The sequence below is a fragment of the Musca domestica genome, unplaced genomic scaffold (genome assembly GCF_030504385.1).
Source record: "Musca domestica strain aabys unplaced genomic scaffold, Musca_domestica.polishedcontigs.V.1.1 55, whole genome shotgun sequence".
Lineage (NCBI taxonomy): Eukaryota > Metazoa > Arthropoda > Insecta > Diptera > Muscidae > Musca > Musca domestica.
This window is the reverse complement of record NW_026712355.1, coordinates 4,962,796-4,979,878: the sequence shown is the minus strand read 5'-3', so window position 1 is coordinate 4,979,878 and position 17,083 is coordinate 4,962,796. Positions and strand designations below refer to the sequence as shown.

General features: G+C 34.3%; 1 protein-coding gene across 1 annotated transcript in view; it reads right to left on the bottom strand.

Annotated features, from left to right (window-relative positions):
* Positions 1–1,599: 1,599 nt before the first annotated feature.
* LOC101890212 (probable WRKY transcription factor protein 1) overlaps positions 1,600–17,083 on the bottom strand; it is a 75,190-nt gene continuing 59,706 nt past the window's right edge. The window contains exons 4-6 of the mRNA XM_005189352.4: positions 15,966–16,188; positions 15,686–15,899; positions 1,600–15,622 (exon numbers count right to left, since the gene is read on the bottom strand). Of these exons, the coding sequence (XP_005189409.2) occupies positions 12,736–15,622; positions 15,686–15,899; positions 15,966–16,188 (3,324 nt within the window). The 3' untranslated portion in view covers positions 1,600–12,735. The remainder of the gene's footprint in view (positions 15,623–15,685; positions 15,900–15,965; positions 16,189–17,083) is intronic.

The window sequence follows — 17,083 nt, the reverse complement described above, 5'->3', positions numbered from 1 at the left end:
GGTACAAAATCAAAATCTATCTAATTCTATCGTACATTTTACGAACTATAGCTATCTCCGAACCGGGTTTCTCCAAATTTGACGTATTAGCTTCTAGACTGAATTCGGTCTTATGTACGAAAATTCAGGTGATTTGGGCTGATATTGACCATTAAGTGCACAATTTACACGAAATCGGATGAAGATATATATGGGAGGCATATCCAAATCGGAACAGATTTTAATAAAATTAAAATCAACTATTTTTGGGCTTTATCTGATATCTGGTACCAAATACCATTCCTGTGGAGTGCATATTACGAATGTGAGGGACTTAAAGACCAAATCGGATGAAAGATATATATGGGAGCTATAGCTATATCTGAACCGATTTTTACTAAAATTGGTGTACTTGCTTCTAAGCTGGTTTCGGTCGGATTTGCCAAAATTGATGCTATTACGGCCATTTGGTGGTCAATTACCCGAAATCGGATGATGATATATATGGGAGCTATATCCAAATCTGAACCGATTTCGATAAAATTTAAAACAGCTATTCCTGTGCTCCATGTAATACCTGGTACCAAATATCAGTGAGTGAATATTACGAATGTAAGGGACTAAAACACTAAATCGGATGAAACATATATATGGTTGCTATATCTATATCTGAACCGATTTTCACTAAATTTGATATACTTGCTTCTGGCTGAATTTGGTCCGATGTACTAAAATTCAGTCCATTTGGACTTATATCGGCCATTTGGTGCACAATTAACCCGAAATCGGATGAAGATATATATGGGAGCTATATCTAAATTTGATCCGATTCTCACCAATTTCAATAGGGTTCGTCCTTGGACCAAAAAAATATTGTTTGGAAAATTTCATCTCAATCGGATAATAAATGCGACCTGCATTTTGTTCACAAGAATACATGGACAGGCGGACGGACGGACTGACATGCATAAATCGACTCAGAAAGTGATTCTATGAAGGTTTTCAAAGTAACTATAGGTCTATCTCGTTTCCTTCTCCATGTTACAAACAAATGCACAAAGACATAATACCCTTACCACTATGTGGTGTAGGGTATAAAAAAAACAAGTTCAAGAGTATTAATCAGCTTTGCCGACAGATTGATACCATCAGCCACTATCCGTTTATAAAAATATATTTTTACATGTTTTATTATTATTCAAAATTTTGACCCTCTATAGGAGAGCTACCGATGGAGTAGAACGATAGTGTTCATTTCGCGAAGTGACCTGTTTGGATAATGTGTATATACTTTTAGAAAATCCCCAATTTTTTTGGGAAGCTGCTAGAAATAGTGGGTGAACATACCCCATATACAGGATTTTTGAAGAAAATCTCTGATTTATTTCGCATAAATAAGGGTTATAATTATTCATAATATTAAAAAGTGGGGAAGGTACCAGGAAGAGTGGGGCCCATAAATTTAATATTAAGAGCAGATCTCTTGTTGGTAAAAATATTGTAATATACAAGGTTTGAAGGAAATCCTTGATATATATCGCATGTTATGAGAGTTACAGTTATTCAAAAATTTGAACAATTTTTTTTTTGTTTTTTTTTTTTTTTTTTTTTTTTGGGGGGGGGGAGTGTGGTTTACCAGACATAGAGGACCGACATTTAATATATCCATAGTAATTTCCTATGTAGTATTAGATTGGTTCAAGTAACATAATGTTTGTTTATTTAAAATATTGATCCGTTGTGGGGGAAGTATCAGAAGGATAAATGAAATATTGGGATGTACGAAATTTGAAGGCATTAGGACTATTATTTCACATTTTATGGTAGTTAATATTATTCAAAACCCGTTGACCCGTTGTGGGAGAGGTTCCAGAAGGTGTGAGCCGGTATATACCATATTCACACCCCATCTTGTAATGGTTAAAATATTGGGATGTGTGAAATTTGAAGAAAACCAGATGTTTATTTCAAATTTTATGAACGTTTTGGTTATTCAAAATGTTGACCCTTTGTGGGGGAGGTACCAGAAGAAATGGTCCGATCTCTACCATCTTTATAACATATCTTATGTTGATGGGAATATTGAGATGCGCCAAGTCGGAATGGAATCGGATGGTAATTTAGCGTTTTATGAGTTTCATGGATATTAAAAATTTTCACCCTTTGTGGGGGAGGTACCAGAAGGAGTGGACCGATATATTCCATTTTTACATCAGACCTTGGGTTAAGAAAAATATTATGATGTGTGTAATTTGAAGACAATCGGACACTTACATCACATTTCAGAAGAGTTAAAATTATTAAAAATTTTGACCCTTTGTGGGGGATGTACTTGATGTAGTGGACCAATATATCACATCTACACACCTGACCTAGCACTGATGCAAATATTAGGATTCGCAAAGTTGAAGCAAACTCGGATTATCCTTTCTCTTTCTGTGCAAAAAATATATTTTTTGAAAATTTCAACCTTTGTGGGGGCGGTATCAGAAGGAGTGGACCGATATTGCCCATCTCCGAACTCGATCTAAGTTTGACAAAAATATTACGATGCACCAAGTTTGTATCAAATCGGCTACTCCCTTCGAGAGATATCGTGCGCGCCAGTCAGCCAGCTAGACAGACGGACGAACGGACATCGCTAGATGGACTCCAAATATCCTGAAATGGATTTGGTCCAAAGAGACCTAGGGTCTAAAACCGTTATTTCGATGACGCACGTTTTGGCCATATCAAATGATATATACCCTCTCTAGCCATATGGCTGAGGGTATAACAAGTAAGCAAAGGCTCCCCCCTTATGTCAAAATCCATTTTGTCCTTTACGCTCTCATCATGCAAAATTCCGTGTCGATTGGTTTTCAATTGTAACCTGCAGGGTGACTACAAAATAAGGAAATTTTAATTTTTTGGCCTATTTGAACCCTTAACATACATCCCCATAACAATAGGCTTTAATTCTGGCCCTAACCCTACCCGCATGCAAAATTCCGTGAGGCTTCAATTCTGATCACCCCACCTCCATGCAAAATTTCGTGAGGCTTCTATTTTGATAAATTTCGTGAGGATGGGACCGCAATTGCGACCTGTAGCTTGATAACAAATGAACATGGACAGACGAACGGACATACATAGCTAGATCGACTCAGGTTGGCGAAATAGGATGATCCACATATATTTTTCTATGTCGGGGACCAATATCTCGAGGTGTTACATATTTTTTTGGTTCAATCTAATTTATAATACCCCCAAAACACATAGTGTTGTAGGGCGTAACAATAATCCTAAAACACAATAATTTATTCTCCTCAAATGTTGTAAATTTGAATTTAAACATTTTCAAAATTATTTTGAGTATTATTCAGAACAGATTTAAGATTCATGTGCAAAACCACCGTTTAACTTTTGTATTTCATATTTTTTTAGCATACATTTAGGTGCTACCCACAATTTTTAAAATTAAGAAGAAATGTGGGCAAGCGCCTAAAAGTATACTATAAAAATGATCTATATAAATGTAACTCGTAAAATGAAATGTAAACTAGTCTTAGTACCCACATTGAATGATACAACATTGTATGAAAGCAAGTTTAAATGGTCCGGATGTGTAACCAAGTCTTTTTGACAAAAGAATTTTAACAAATTAGCATATCAATGTCAATGGCCTTCTAAAACCCCAATACTTGCCCTATTATGACTATTTTATGCAGGCCTGCAACTTAGGATTTGGGATTTTTTTGATTCATTGGTTCACAACACTACCTTTGAACCAGGGTTCAGTTTTTTGAAATGGATTTTCAGGCGGCACGGACCGAGGTTTTGATTCGGGTCAGTATTATTTGTAAATGATTTTAAATGAACAGCGGAAAGACAAAATGGATCCTGTTTTTTTTTTGTCGAATTAAAGACTACATTGCGTTTATAGTTTCAATTTAAATTTAAAAATGTATGTGATAAAAACTATTTCGAATCGATTTGGGATAAATCAAAAAGATACATCTCATTTAGCTAAATAATTTACTGCAACTGCAATTGATTTTTGAAAGTATTAAATAAAATAGAGAAAAAGAAGTTAGATAATATACACAATTTCGGTAACTGAATTTAATACAGTTTCCATCACATACCTTAATAATCTTTTCAGTTCTCTTCCTCTAGCCTTAAACAACAATAATGGGACTGAGTGCATAAATTTATTAAAAAAAAAGTTTCCACTTGTTGCCTTAATTCCCGATTTTCTAAAATTCATTTTTAGAATTCAAAGAGGGGTCTAATTGAAACAATAACGAATCATAATTGTTCGAAACACTATTAACATTTTTCAATTTGAATCATAAGTGATTGATCGATGTTAGATTGCAGCCCAACTGCACATAAAGAAGACGCCACTAAACCTGGGTTATTGCCATCCAAAAATAGAGTTAAAAATTGAGTGGCCATGTTTAACATAGATCGAATCGACAACATATTTGATTGTTTTAAGAAATCCTTATTATGACCTTAAAACTATGGTACTACCTACCCTTTGGATTAGCATAAATTCCACAATCTAATAACATGAAAATGAGATGATTCTAAGAATGATTGGAAGAGGATGATACAGTTAAAATGAAAGTTAGAAAAGCTAAAGCTAGCATTCATTGTTTAAAAAAGGTAAGCATGCTGTCCAAGTGTCAGTGGGTTATCATTATTGATATGTAAGGTTTTTGATGTTTGTGTGTGTGTGTGTGGCAATGTCAAATAAGCAACATTGTTACAATATATAATAAAGTTTCAATAATAAATGTAATCTTATACAATATATCCAACAAAGTTTTCTAATTTCCAGAAATTATTTTTTCATAAAAAAATCTAATCGGCTAGATATTACGTTCCGACTACAATAGACAATATAACACTTTAAATTGTATTTTTAACAACATTTAAAAAATAAAAGTTTTGAACATTTCTGTAGCAGATGTTATGATAAAACAAATCGGACCAGAGGCTCAATTCTTGTTCTATGAAAATATTTGTAAGGGAGAAAAATGTCAAATGAAAAAAATTATAAAGAAGATATTTTTCATTTCATGTTTTCATGGAACAAGAATTGTGTTCCAGGTGTTCCTAACAGTATATAATTTATACATTTTGGGATAATTTTTTTTGGAAAAAACTATATAATAGCACAGTGCCATATTTACACAACATTTCCCTTAGAGTACTTGATAACATATTTAAAAAAAGCAGTAAAGAAAGTCTTAAAATCGGGCGGGACCGACTATATACATATTTTTTTTAAACTAACCTCAGATTATGAGTTTAAGGAAACAATTTTTTTTGTCTTTTAATAAAAAAACATTGAATTGTGGCACTGTGCGCTCGTTTTGTAATCTTTTAACTCTTTTTGTCCTCTCTTTAATGCAATTATCAAAAAAATTCAAAGAATACTCCTCAAAAAAAGATTTTCAAATCATTTCCCCCATTTTCAAATCATTTCCTATTTTTATGGATTGACTAGCCGATATAACATGCAAACTATCAAATTTTACCTTTACAATCCGTTTTGTTACCTAGAAAGAACACCTTCTTTTCTTTGTAGAACCTTCAGTTTAAATCCAAGATATAGAACACTTTAAATATCTAATATAGAAGAAAATTTTATATGGGAGGGGGCTAAGGGAGATAGGGGGCAAAGTTTTATCAAACAGCATAATTTTTATTTTATAAAAATCCATAAACTTTACCTTTGTTTCACTCGTAAGCACACAGAGACTCTCAAATTGAAAAAGGGGAAATGAATGAAAGTAGAGAAGGAAGAAAAAAGATATGATAGCTACTTAAACAGTTCAAATAAAACTATGCAACGACATAATTGAAAGTTTTTGAATTTTGGGATAGATTATTTTAAGGAAGGGTAATGTTGGTTATGCAAGGGGAGGTAATTTTGGAAATATTCAAAAATTCTGTGAAAATGGCATGGAAGATGTTTTCACCTCAATTACAAGGTAGCCTCTAAAATTAATGTTGGCCCAAAAAAATACAAAAAAAAAAAAAATGTAATATTAATGTTAATTTGGATTAATATTTTGAAATATGTATTAAAAAATATTTGAAGATGGTTCCATTTGTTAAGAAATTCGCGAAAGGAAACCTTATTCATACTTTCCCAGACACTATGTTCTTAAAGAATACAACTTAACAGATGGACGATCTTCTTAGAACTTTCAAACATCTCAATTAGAAGCAAATTTTGTAATTTTTTTTAACAAAAAAATCAAGGCCCAATTAAATTTCTACAGAAACATTACATTTGACAACTATTTGGGCATGGCCTATATAAAGGTCAGATTACATAAAACGCTTTTTTGATTGGCTTAAGTCTTCAGCTGGCTTCTTCGGAAAAGAGCAAAGGAGCGAAAGGAACCCTTATTCATACTTTTCCAGACACTATATACTAAAAGGGTACAACATAACAGACGGACGATCCTTTTAGAAGTCTCAAACATCTCAATTAGAAGAAAATTTTGAAATGTTTTTTTTTTTATAAAAAAAAAAAAAATTGGACAAAAAGACTACTATTTACAACTATTTGAACATGAACTTAGAAGCCATGACCTATATAAAGTTGAGAATGCATAACAAGCTTTTGTTGATTGACTTAAGTCTTCAGCAGGCTTCTTCGGAAAAGAGAAAAGGAGCGAAAGGAACTCTTAATCATACTTTTCCAGACACTATATACTAAAAGGGTACAACTTAACAGACAGACGATCCTCTTAGAAGTCTCAAACATCTCAATTAGAAGCAAATTTTAGAAGGTTTTTTTTTAAATTAAGGCCCGTATATAGTTCGTCAGAAAGATTGCTTTGGACAACTATTTGAGCATAAACTTAGCCATGGCCCATATAAAGCGCTTTTTTGATTGGCTTAAGTCTTCAGTTGGCTTCTTTGGAAAAGAGAAAAGGAGCGTAGGGCCGAAAAAAAAAAAATAAAGCTTCTTTGCTCTTCTACGAAGATGCCAGCCGATGACTAAGGCTTGTCAGAAAAGCGTTTTCTAATATGCAACCTATAATACAAAATTATGTAACACTCTTTAGGCAAATAAAAATTCTTTGAATCAAGGTCTATATATAAGGTCGGCCGAATATTTTCCCCATAATATTCTAGAGATTGTATTCAAGTCTTGGCACGCAAACATTTTGGCCGCAGACCTTGGACATTCCAACAGGACTCAGCACGCGCCACCCTAGAATGGTTACAAAATGAGGTTCCTCGCTTCATTTCCAGCGCACAATGGCCACCAAATCTCCGGATACCAATCCGTTGGACTATAGTGTCTGGGGTATTTTGGAAAGCAAGGTTGGCACTAAAAAATACCAAAGTGTCGATCAATTCAAGCAATTATCTCACCCTGTATAAGACAATGTAAAAACAGAAGATCGGTAGAAAGAATTCGATATTGAGATAGCCTACAAAAGTTCTTCTGCATATAAAGGACTAAGGTCTTTTATAAGGTCCTTATTCTATAGACCGGAAAAGCTTCTGTTCATAGAAGACCTTCCCTTTTTAAAAGACTCATAGTATTTTTTTTATTTTTAAACAGAAGATCGATAGAAAGAATTCGACATAAAGATAGTCTACAAAAGTTCTTCTGCATATAAAGGACTAAGGTCTTTGATAAGGTCCTTATTCTATAGACGGGAACAGCTTCTGTTCATAGAAGACCTTCCCTTTTTAAAGGCATTTTTTATTTGTGTTAAAGGTAGATAAAATACCTGTTAATGGTCTTCTATTAAACGATTGTTTACTTCATTAAAAATGGAATATAGGCCTTCTCGAATAAAATCCCTGGTAATGGTCTTCTATGTTTAAAAGGCTATCTATAAATCCTTTAAAAATAGATATTTTACACATTTCATTAATAGAACAAAGAAAGCCTCCTATAGAGGAACCTATCAATAAATATTACATCTAGAGAAGAATTTAGAACTACTTCTCTTTATGGAAAATCGAGAGGTCTTATCTTTAACTTTAGAAAACTAGCAAAGTTTGCTTTTCTAAAGAAAATCTTGCTGAGGATTTCTCTAAAGAGGCTGCAAAATATAATTTTTACATTGACCAAGGTGCGAATGGCCTTTCAAACATAGACGACTTTTAGAAAATCTATTAGTTTGGAAATCAAAAAATATTCAATCTATAGAAGAATTGAGAACTTCTTCTCTTTATGGAAAATCTGAATATCTTCTATTTTTTTATTAAAATCTTCCAGGGGATTTTTCTAAGGAGGCTGTGAAATATAATTTTTATATTGACAAAGGTGCGAATGGCCTTCCAAACATAGACGACTTGTAGACAATCTTTAAGTTTAGAAAAAAAATATTCAATCAATAGAAGAATTTGGAACTTCTTCTCCTTATGGAAAATCCGGAGGCCTTCTATTTATGAAATATTTACCTTTAGAAAACTAACAAAGTTTGTATTTTTTATAAAAATTTTGCAGAGAATAGTTCTAAAGAGGCTGTAAAATATAATTTATACATTGACAAAGGTGCGAATGGTCTTCCAAACATAGACCACTTATAGAAAATCTTTAAGTTTAGAAAGAAAAAATATTCTATTTATAGAAGATTTTAGAACTTCTTCTCTTTATGGACAATCCGGTGGTCTTCTATTTTTTTATAAAAATCTTGCAGAGAATCTTTTCAAAGAGGCTGTAAAATATAATTTTTACATTGACAAAGATGCGAGTGGCCGGCCTTCCAAACATAGACGACTTGTAGAAAATCTTTAAGTTTAGAAATCAAAAAATATTCAATCTATAGAAGAATTTGGAAAAAAATATTCAATCTATAAAAGAATTTGGAACTTCTTCTTTTTATGGAAGATCCGGAGGTCTTCTATTTATGAAATATTTACCTTTTCCTTTAGAAAACTAACAAAGTTTGTTTTTTTTTTCATAAAACTCTTGCAGAGGATTTTTCTAAAGAGGCTGCAAAATATAATTTTTAACACTGAAAAAGGTGCGAATGGACTTCCAAGCAAAAAATATTCAATCTATAAAAGAATTTGGAACTTCTTCTCTTTATGGAAAATCCGGAGGTCTTCTATTTATGAAATATTTATCTTTTCCTTTAGAAAACTAACAAAGTTAGTTTTTTTTTTCATAAAACTCTTGCAGAGGATTTTTCTAAAGAGGCTGCAAATTTAATTTTTAACACTGACAAAGGCTGCGAATGGAATTCCAAACATCTTTAAGTTAAGAAACAGACCATTAGGATGGAAAAAAAACTTTCAATTTTCGTTATATGGTTGCATAGTTTTATCAAATCAAAGAAAGCAAGCAAGGTCAAAATGGAGGGGTCGTTCGTACAACAAATGTAGGCTTTTATATGTATGCTAAAAGCTTCCTTTGTGTCGTGTTTCGTTTTTCAATAATTCGTTGTAAAAATTTGCTACTAATAAAGAAAAACTAAATAAAAGGGACAGAGGGGGTTAGGATTAACGAAAAACCAAATGTTCTACAAAATACATATGAAGAAGGAAACTGAAGTTATTTGTTATTTGAGTGAAATGATTTGAAAATGTTTTCGAAGAAAGCATGATTTGAGAATATACAAAACAGAAGCTATAGCACGTGCTAGATGCAGAGGAGTACATGTCTCAAGAGCGAGTAGTAAGAGGATGTAGAAAGATTTAAAAGAAAACAAAAACTATGGTTTTTTGTTGGTTGTTTGTTTTGTTTTTTTTTTTTTTTTTTCGATTGTTGGCAATTTCCAGAATTAACCATGGTGGGGGATAATTCATGTGTGTTTGCAAACAATTCTCTTTTATTCGACAATAATAATAATAATCATAATAATCATTCTTTTTTTGTGTTTTAATTTTTTCTTTTCTAAACAATAGAAACATTATAATTTCGTTTTTTTAAAGCTTTTTAAAACAAGAGCTTTGTTTCTTTCTTTCATTCATTCATTTTTTTCTTCTTCATCTTCATTATGTAAGTTATATAGGTATGTGTGTATGTGACTTTTTAGCTTTCTTTTTTTCTCTTTTTGCTTCAAATAAGTAGTAGTAGTTGTTGTTGTAGTAATAGGTAGATAATAGTTAAAGCTTAAACTCTTTCTTCGGCACTCTCTATGTAACTTTTTTTTTAAATTTTTTTTTGTTCTTGTTTTTTGTTTTTAAATAAATATAGTAATATTTTGTATAATAAAGAAACAATTTAAAAAAGATATCAAGTCGATCAGGGGGCCGACTATATTACAAAATAATATGCCCTACATCACCATTGGTTTGTGGAGTTGTTTGGGTTTTTTTTTTGGAAATGTTTTTTTTTTAGATTTTAAACTTTTTGAAAATGGTTGAAACAGTAACGGACAGAGTGGGGAAATTTTAATTCTAAATAATTACAATTTTTCCCTTCAGCGGGAGAGAGAAAGAAACTAATTTTTGATCTCCAACCATAGAGGATTAGTAGTTAGCATCTTACTAAGATTCCAAATTATCTTATGTACTTTATAAGCAACTCACTAAGATTTTCATATTATCTTATGTGCTTTGTTAAGGCCTAAGGTTGAGATCGTTGAATATATATGGAAAAGGCCATTATTTCTTATGGTCCAGTGCATTTCGGGGTGGTAATATATCAATACATTATCTTTTGGGGAATTTAAATTTCTTAAATTAACAACATAAATGTACCGAGAAACACCAGTCGAAACAAGCAAGGACCAGTGGTAGAAAATATTTCCATACAAAAGAAAAACTTATTTTAAAATATTGTCTTTAAAACATGCAAATTCTCAGGGGAGATCCAATGGAAAATGGGATTTTGCCTTTTTTAGATTTCTTGGAAATGCTGTTCTTCAAAAGAATACAATTTAATTTAAAATAGTTTTAGAATAGATTTTCACTTCCCACTTCTTTTTATTAAAAGTTGTCTTATAACTATAGCCTTTGGGGTTGGGGGAAAGACGAAATTATTGGCCTTAAGATTTAAGAAATCAAACCCCATTTGAAGCTCGATTTCCCATTACAATCCCTAGGAATTTAATTTATGAAATTGCAAGGCCTTGCAAGGTAAATTCACTTGGCCCTTTGGATTTTTGAAAGTTGAGGTCTTGGATGTTATTCAAGTGACAGGCATATAGGAACACAACTGAACCTGTTTTAAATAACCTAGCCAAGGCCTTTTAAATCTCTCCTAGGACTATAATTTCTGAAATTGTGGCCTTGCAAAGTAAATTCACCTGGCCCTTTGGATTTTTGAAAGTTAAGGCCTTGAAAGTTATTCAAGTGACAGGCATATAGGAACACAACTTAACCTGTTTTAAATAACTTAGCCAAGGCCTTTAAAAAATCTCCCAAAATCTTGGCTTTGCAATGGAATGTTGAGGGACATATATGGGAAAAATATCTCAACATCCTGTAACTCAAATAAATCTCCTTAACATTTCTTGAGTTTTCAGACTTCTACAGTTTATTTGAACTTATGGCTTTGGGGGGAGATGTTGAGGGGGTGAACGATAATAAAACACTTCCCCACCTTAGAAATTATGAACTTGAAAGGAAAAATACTCCCAGTTCTTTGAAGGGTTAGGGGACAATTTGAATATTTTTTCAATTAAAAAATCCTAGCCCTTCACATTGCAAAAGCCTGTAGCCTTGGGAGGTTATGTTGAGGGGGTGAACGATAATAAAACACTTCCCCACCTTAGAAATTATGAACTTGGAAGGAAAAATACTAACAAATCTTTAAAGGGTTAGGGGACAATTTGAATATTTTTTCAATTAAATAATCCAAGCCCTTCACATTGCAGAGTCCTGTGGCCTTGGGAGGGGGAAAGTTAAGGGACCCATAAAAAATAAGAGCTTCAAATTTCCGGGCCTCTTAATTTTATGAAATAATTGCCTGAAGCCAATAGGAGGACATATAACCCAGCTCTTTGAAGGGTTAGTGGACAATCGAATATTATTTCAATTAAATAATCCTAGCCCTTTAGATTGCAAAATCCTGTGGCCTTGAGGGGGAGGGAAAGTTAAGGGACCCATAATAAATAAGAGCTTCAAAATTCCGGGCCTCTTAATTTTTGCCTGAATATTTTAACAATCCTTTCAAGCAAATACCCCTGGTCTTTTTTAATTTCATCAAATTATGGCCTCACTTTTGCGGACCGCGGAGTAGAGGCGGAGGAGAGGAGAGGGCGTGTAAAAGAGATTTATCACTTTAATACTTATAGACTACCTAGAAACATGGGGGTGGGGTGGCTGAGGAGATGGGAAATGTTGTGGTACTTTTCCCAGGACAAACTCAAACACAGACGGACCTACCATTTTCAAATTTTTTGATGGGGGAGAAAGTTGGATGGTATTCGGGGGGTGTAGTCGGTCACAAACAGACAAGACAAGAAACAAAATGTTAGATGGGATGTAGGGTATATAAATATTTGAAACAAAATTATAATATTGGTAAAAAAATAGTAGAAAAAATATATATGGCGGAAATTGTTTTTTGTTGTTGTTGTTGGTGTTGATGTTGTTTTTGTTGTTGTTGTGGTTGTAGTTGTTAAAGGAAATCTTGAAGAAAAAATCACCCTTTATAGAAATTTCGTAAACATCGTCTTGAAAACTTTTTACTTGTTGTCGTTGTCGTTGTTTAACTCTAGTTGCCACGGATGATGGTGCTGCTGCTGGTGTTGGGATTTTGTTGTTGTTGCTGTTGTTCGTTATCCCAATGGCAACCTTGAGATTTAGAAGTTTTAGAGGCTTTAGCCATGGCTAGCCACTGGCTGTAGCCTGCTGTGGCTGATGATGATTATGGTGATGGTGATGATGTGGTTGATGCTGCTGCTGCTGTTGTTGCTGCTGCTGGTGCTTTTTGTTGTAATAATCATTGGAATTATTCATAAAATTTTTAGCAACATTACGTGCTGGTTGCGTTTGCTTTGGACCAAAATGTTGATAATATCCTCCGGCTGGTGGTGACGATCCCAAACCGACAAAATTATAATTGCCTTGCATACGTTGTTGGCGCTGCATTAGGAAACTCTCCGTGGTGGGTGAGAGGCCAATGTTAATGGGCGATGAACTGTTATAGGATGAATCATAGGAAGAACCAAATTGATAATTATTTTGGAAATGCTTTTCTTTATCACTGCGCATTGGTATGCGACCGGAACCAATACGTTGGCCACCACCAGGGCCTGCTGCAACAATAATGGGACCAGCTCCAACAACACCTCCACCACGGTAAATGGGTAACATTTGGGATTCCTCGGAATAGCATTTACGCTGATAGCCAGTTTTGGTGTTCTTGTTATTGGTGGTGTTGTTGTTGTTGTTGTTACGCACAGAAGCATAAATACAATCATTGCGCCAATTACGTATTTCATTGTTATGATTTTGATCTCCACCTCCCATGCCATGGCGGGGTGGCGAGAATTTATGATTACCCATGGAGTACTCATTATCCGAGGGAGGTGTTCCACCACTGCTGCTGCTATTCCCATTATTATTATTGTTGTTGTTGTTATGGCCCATCATACGACCCCCATCCTGTTGCTGGCGATAACAATAACTTGGCAACATATAGGGATTGCAACGATTGGATATTTGTTGTTGCTGGGAGCCATAACGTGGGAAATTACCCACCATTCCAGAGGTGTTGTTGTTGCTGTTGTTAACCGGATAATCATAATAACGTGGCTTACTATTGTTGTTACGATATGAATGATTGTCTAGATTTTTAAAATTCTTCAAATTATTGGTGGTCTTTTCATTACTGCCGATAGTGTTGGCATTGTTGTTGTTGTTGTTATTACGTTCCCGCCAATTTTCCAATGGCCTCTTCTCTTGATTGTTATAACGTTTTTGTGGATGCTGTTGTTTGCGTGTCTTGGAGAAGTGCTGGAATTGCAAAGGCTTCTTGAAAATGGCCTCATCATCAAGGATTCTATTGGTGGTGCCCTGTCGTTGTGGCTTTTCAAATTTCGTTTTGAATTCCGAACCACTATTTAGGCTATCACCACTAAATTTCCTTATATTTTCCACATCTTCTTCCAAACCTTCATCCTCCTCTTCGTCTTCATCATCCTCGTCGTCGTCATCATCATCATCATCGTCTTCCATTTCGGCATCATAATTACGATAGGAATCATCATTTTCAAAATAAACACAACGCTGTTGATCCATATTCTGGGGTGCCGGAATCGGAGAAGTCCTGTTCTTGAGTATTGACACTCTTGGCGATGGGGATGAGGAAGAGTTGCTATGCAACTTCTTTTCCATATCCCGCTTTTCATTTTGCTCCTCATCTTCTTCGTGGTGTTGTTTCTGCTTTTGTGGTGGGCTAGTAGTTATTATAGTTATCATAGGTACTTGTACGGCTGGCACGGCATCGTTTACATCATCGTCATCATCAATACTTCTCCGGGTGATTCCAGCAACAGCTTTGTTGGCCTTCTTCAAGGATTTCTTCTTCTTCGTCCTTTTGCGCTGGGGTGAATTATTTTTATAATTGTTAACAAATTCAATTTTCGGCCTGCCATCATCATCATCACCATTTTCGACGTTTCCACCATTACCATCATCTTCCACAGCTTCCTCTGCTTCCATATCTTCGTCCATAGCTTCATCTTCTTCGTTAACATCATTGCAATTGATTTTATCAATTTTTTTGCCAGTCTCATCAATTACATCAGGTAGCATTGCCTTTAAATCACTGATACTTTCCAATATATCATTATTAACTGCCTGCTGCTTTTGTTGTTGTTGCTGCTGTTGTTGCTGTTGTGTTTGTGGTAGCTTATTCAGCTTTTGCTTCTTCTTTTGTTTCTTCTTCTTAACCCGTTGTTTATTAGATAAATTAATAAACAATTTGTTATTGCTATCATCTTCATCATCGTCTTCTTCCTCTTCTACATCGTTGTTAAGATGATTGGCTTTAATATCATCTTGTGTATCGTTGGCCTCAATACGGTCGGAATCTGCAGCATAATTATAACCCGTATCGTCGTCCAAATCCTCAAGATCATGGACCCATGAATCTTTCTTAAAGATGTCATCATCATCCTCTTCATCATTAACATCTACCACCTTGTATTCAGACTTTGATTTTGTTTCCATTGTAAGATTATCATCTAAGAGCAGATCTTTGTTCCAATCATCGCCACCATCGTTACCCTGATCCAAATTATGCCAATAGGTGGAAAGTTCATTCTTCTTATCCTTCATAGTATTATTTTCCTCATATAGTTGTTCATTTTCCAATACCGCAGCATCATCTTCCTCATTGTGGGTATTCAATAGAGAGAAATTAATAGAGGTGGTATTGTAAAGTCTTGTGGAGGACTTATTACAGGGTGGCACAATTATAACATCATCAACACCGCCGCCATTGCTACCACTGCTGGCGTAGTTGTTAATCGATTGTTGTATATTCAAGGGTGATGGACGATGGCGGCTCTTGGAACGATGGGCTTTAAATGGCAACAATTCCTTGGGCTCTCCTCTGGTGTTGTTGTTATCACCAGCCATCTGGGATGATTGATAGATGTTGGGACGTTCCATCATATAATCGTAACGCATGGAGAAATGTTGCAGTATAACACGCTTCACAGCCATGGCGGATTCGGCGAAACGTGAAATTTCACGGGCCGATTTATTGCTAAAGGAAGAAAACAAAACAAATTTATCTTTTGTTTCTAGAATATCAGGACGGCTTGCTTACCGTCTTATATTTCCTGCAGTTAATAAAGCTTTACGTCTATTTTGCATTTTCATGCTGTCGACAGGCTCCATCTCAGAGAACTTAATCCATGGATGATTCAATACTGCCTCAGCACTCAAACGCTTGGGGGCATCCTTAACCAAAAGGCCTCTAATTAAATCTTTCGCCTCTTCACTTACATCAGTCCAGTCTGGATCAGGAAAGTAAAAACGTCCTGCAGGGGAAATAATAAAAAACAATTAAATTTTTTTTCAAAAAATATTAAAAACTTTTTTCTCACCATCTTGTATAGACTCGAATAGTAGCTCTTGACAACGGCGACAATTCTCACCACGATTCCAGCCACAATCTTCATCGCAATTACCCGAAAACGGTGGATAACCGCACAACAAGATATAGGCAATTACTCCCAAAGACCACAAATCACAGCGTTTATCATAGTAATTGGATTCGCCAACAAATAAATTAACAACTTCCGGGGCCATAAATTCGGCACTGCCAACCTGGAGGGATAGAAGAAAAAATATATGAAATTAGAACAAAATAATTAAATGGAAATGAAATATAAAATTAGTAACGTCTATATATTTGAAAATTATTCTCGCGAAGAGATGATCCAAATAGCCATAGAGATGTCTTGGACCAAGTGGAAAAGATTACGGTCAAACTGTTCTTAGGGAATCAAGTCATTCTTTATTAATTTAGGATGTGTTAATCTGCCATAGAATATAGCGCGAGAGTCAAAGGAAAACATAGCTGAAAATATTTGTTTCCCTTTGTGTATGGTTATGGCTATATTCAGAACCTAGAACCCAAAACTCTTTTGGGAGTTTGATCTACTAACTCAATACTATCCAATCGACATAGAATTTCCTACACAGTCCCATATTTTGTCGAAATTTACGGAAAAATTAAAAGCGAATTCAGAAAAAGATATAGATTTGTTGAATCTAAGAAGTTTTTTTTTAACCAAATTTGATGATGCATTTTCTATGGAACATATTGGGTTTACACATTTCTTTTGTTCGGGGACTCATAATGAAATTTGATTTAGAATATTATCTCCCTTGACACTTTCTCTCAAAAATGAAGTCTTAAGGTCAATTTTGACTTAGACTCAGGAACGTATAAAATTAACAGTCAAAAAAGTAAACAAATAATTTCCACTTTTAATAAATAAATTTCGAACGTAGTTTTCTCAGAAACTATTATTCCTAGATGAATAGTTTATTCTGAGATTCATAGTGAAATTTTGTGTAGAACATTTCCGCTTTCAACACTTTCTATCTAAAACGAAAGTCTATGTTACTTTCGGGCATGATCTCATAAAGAAACTGGTATAAGAAATATCCAAAGAAAAAAACAGTATTTATTTTCGATTTTTTTTTGAGCAAAATT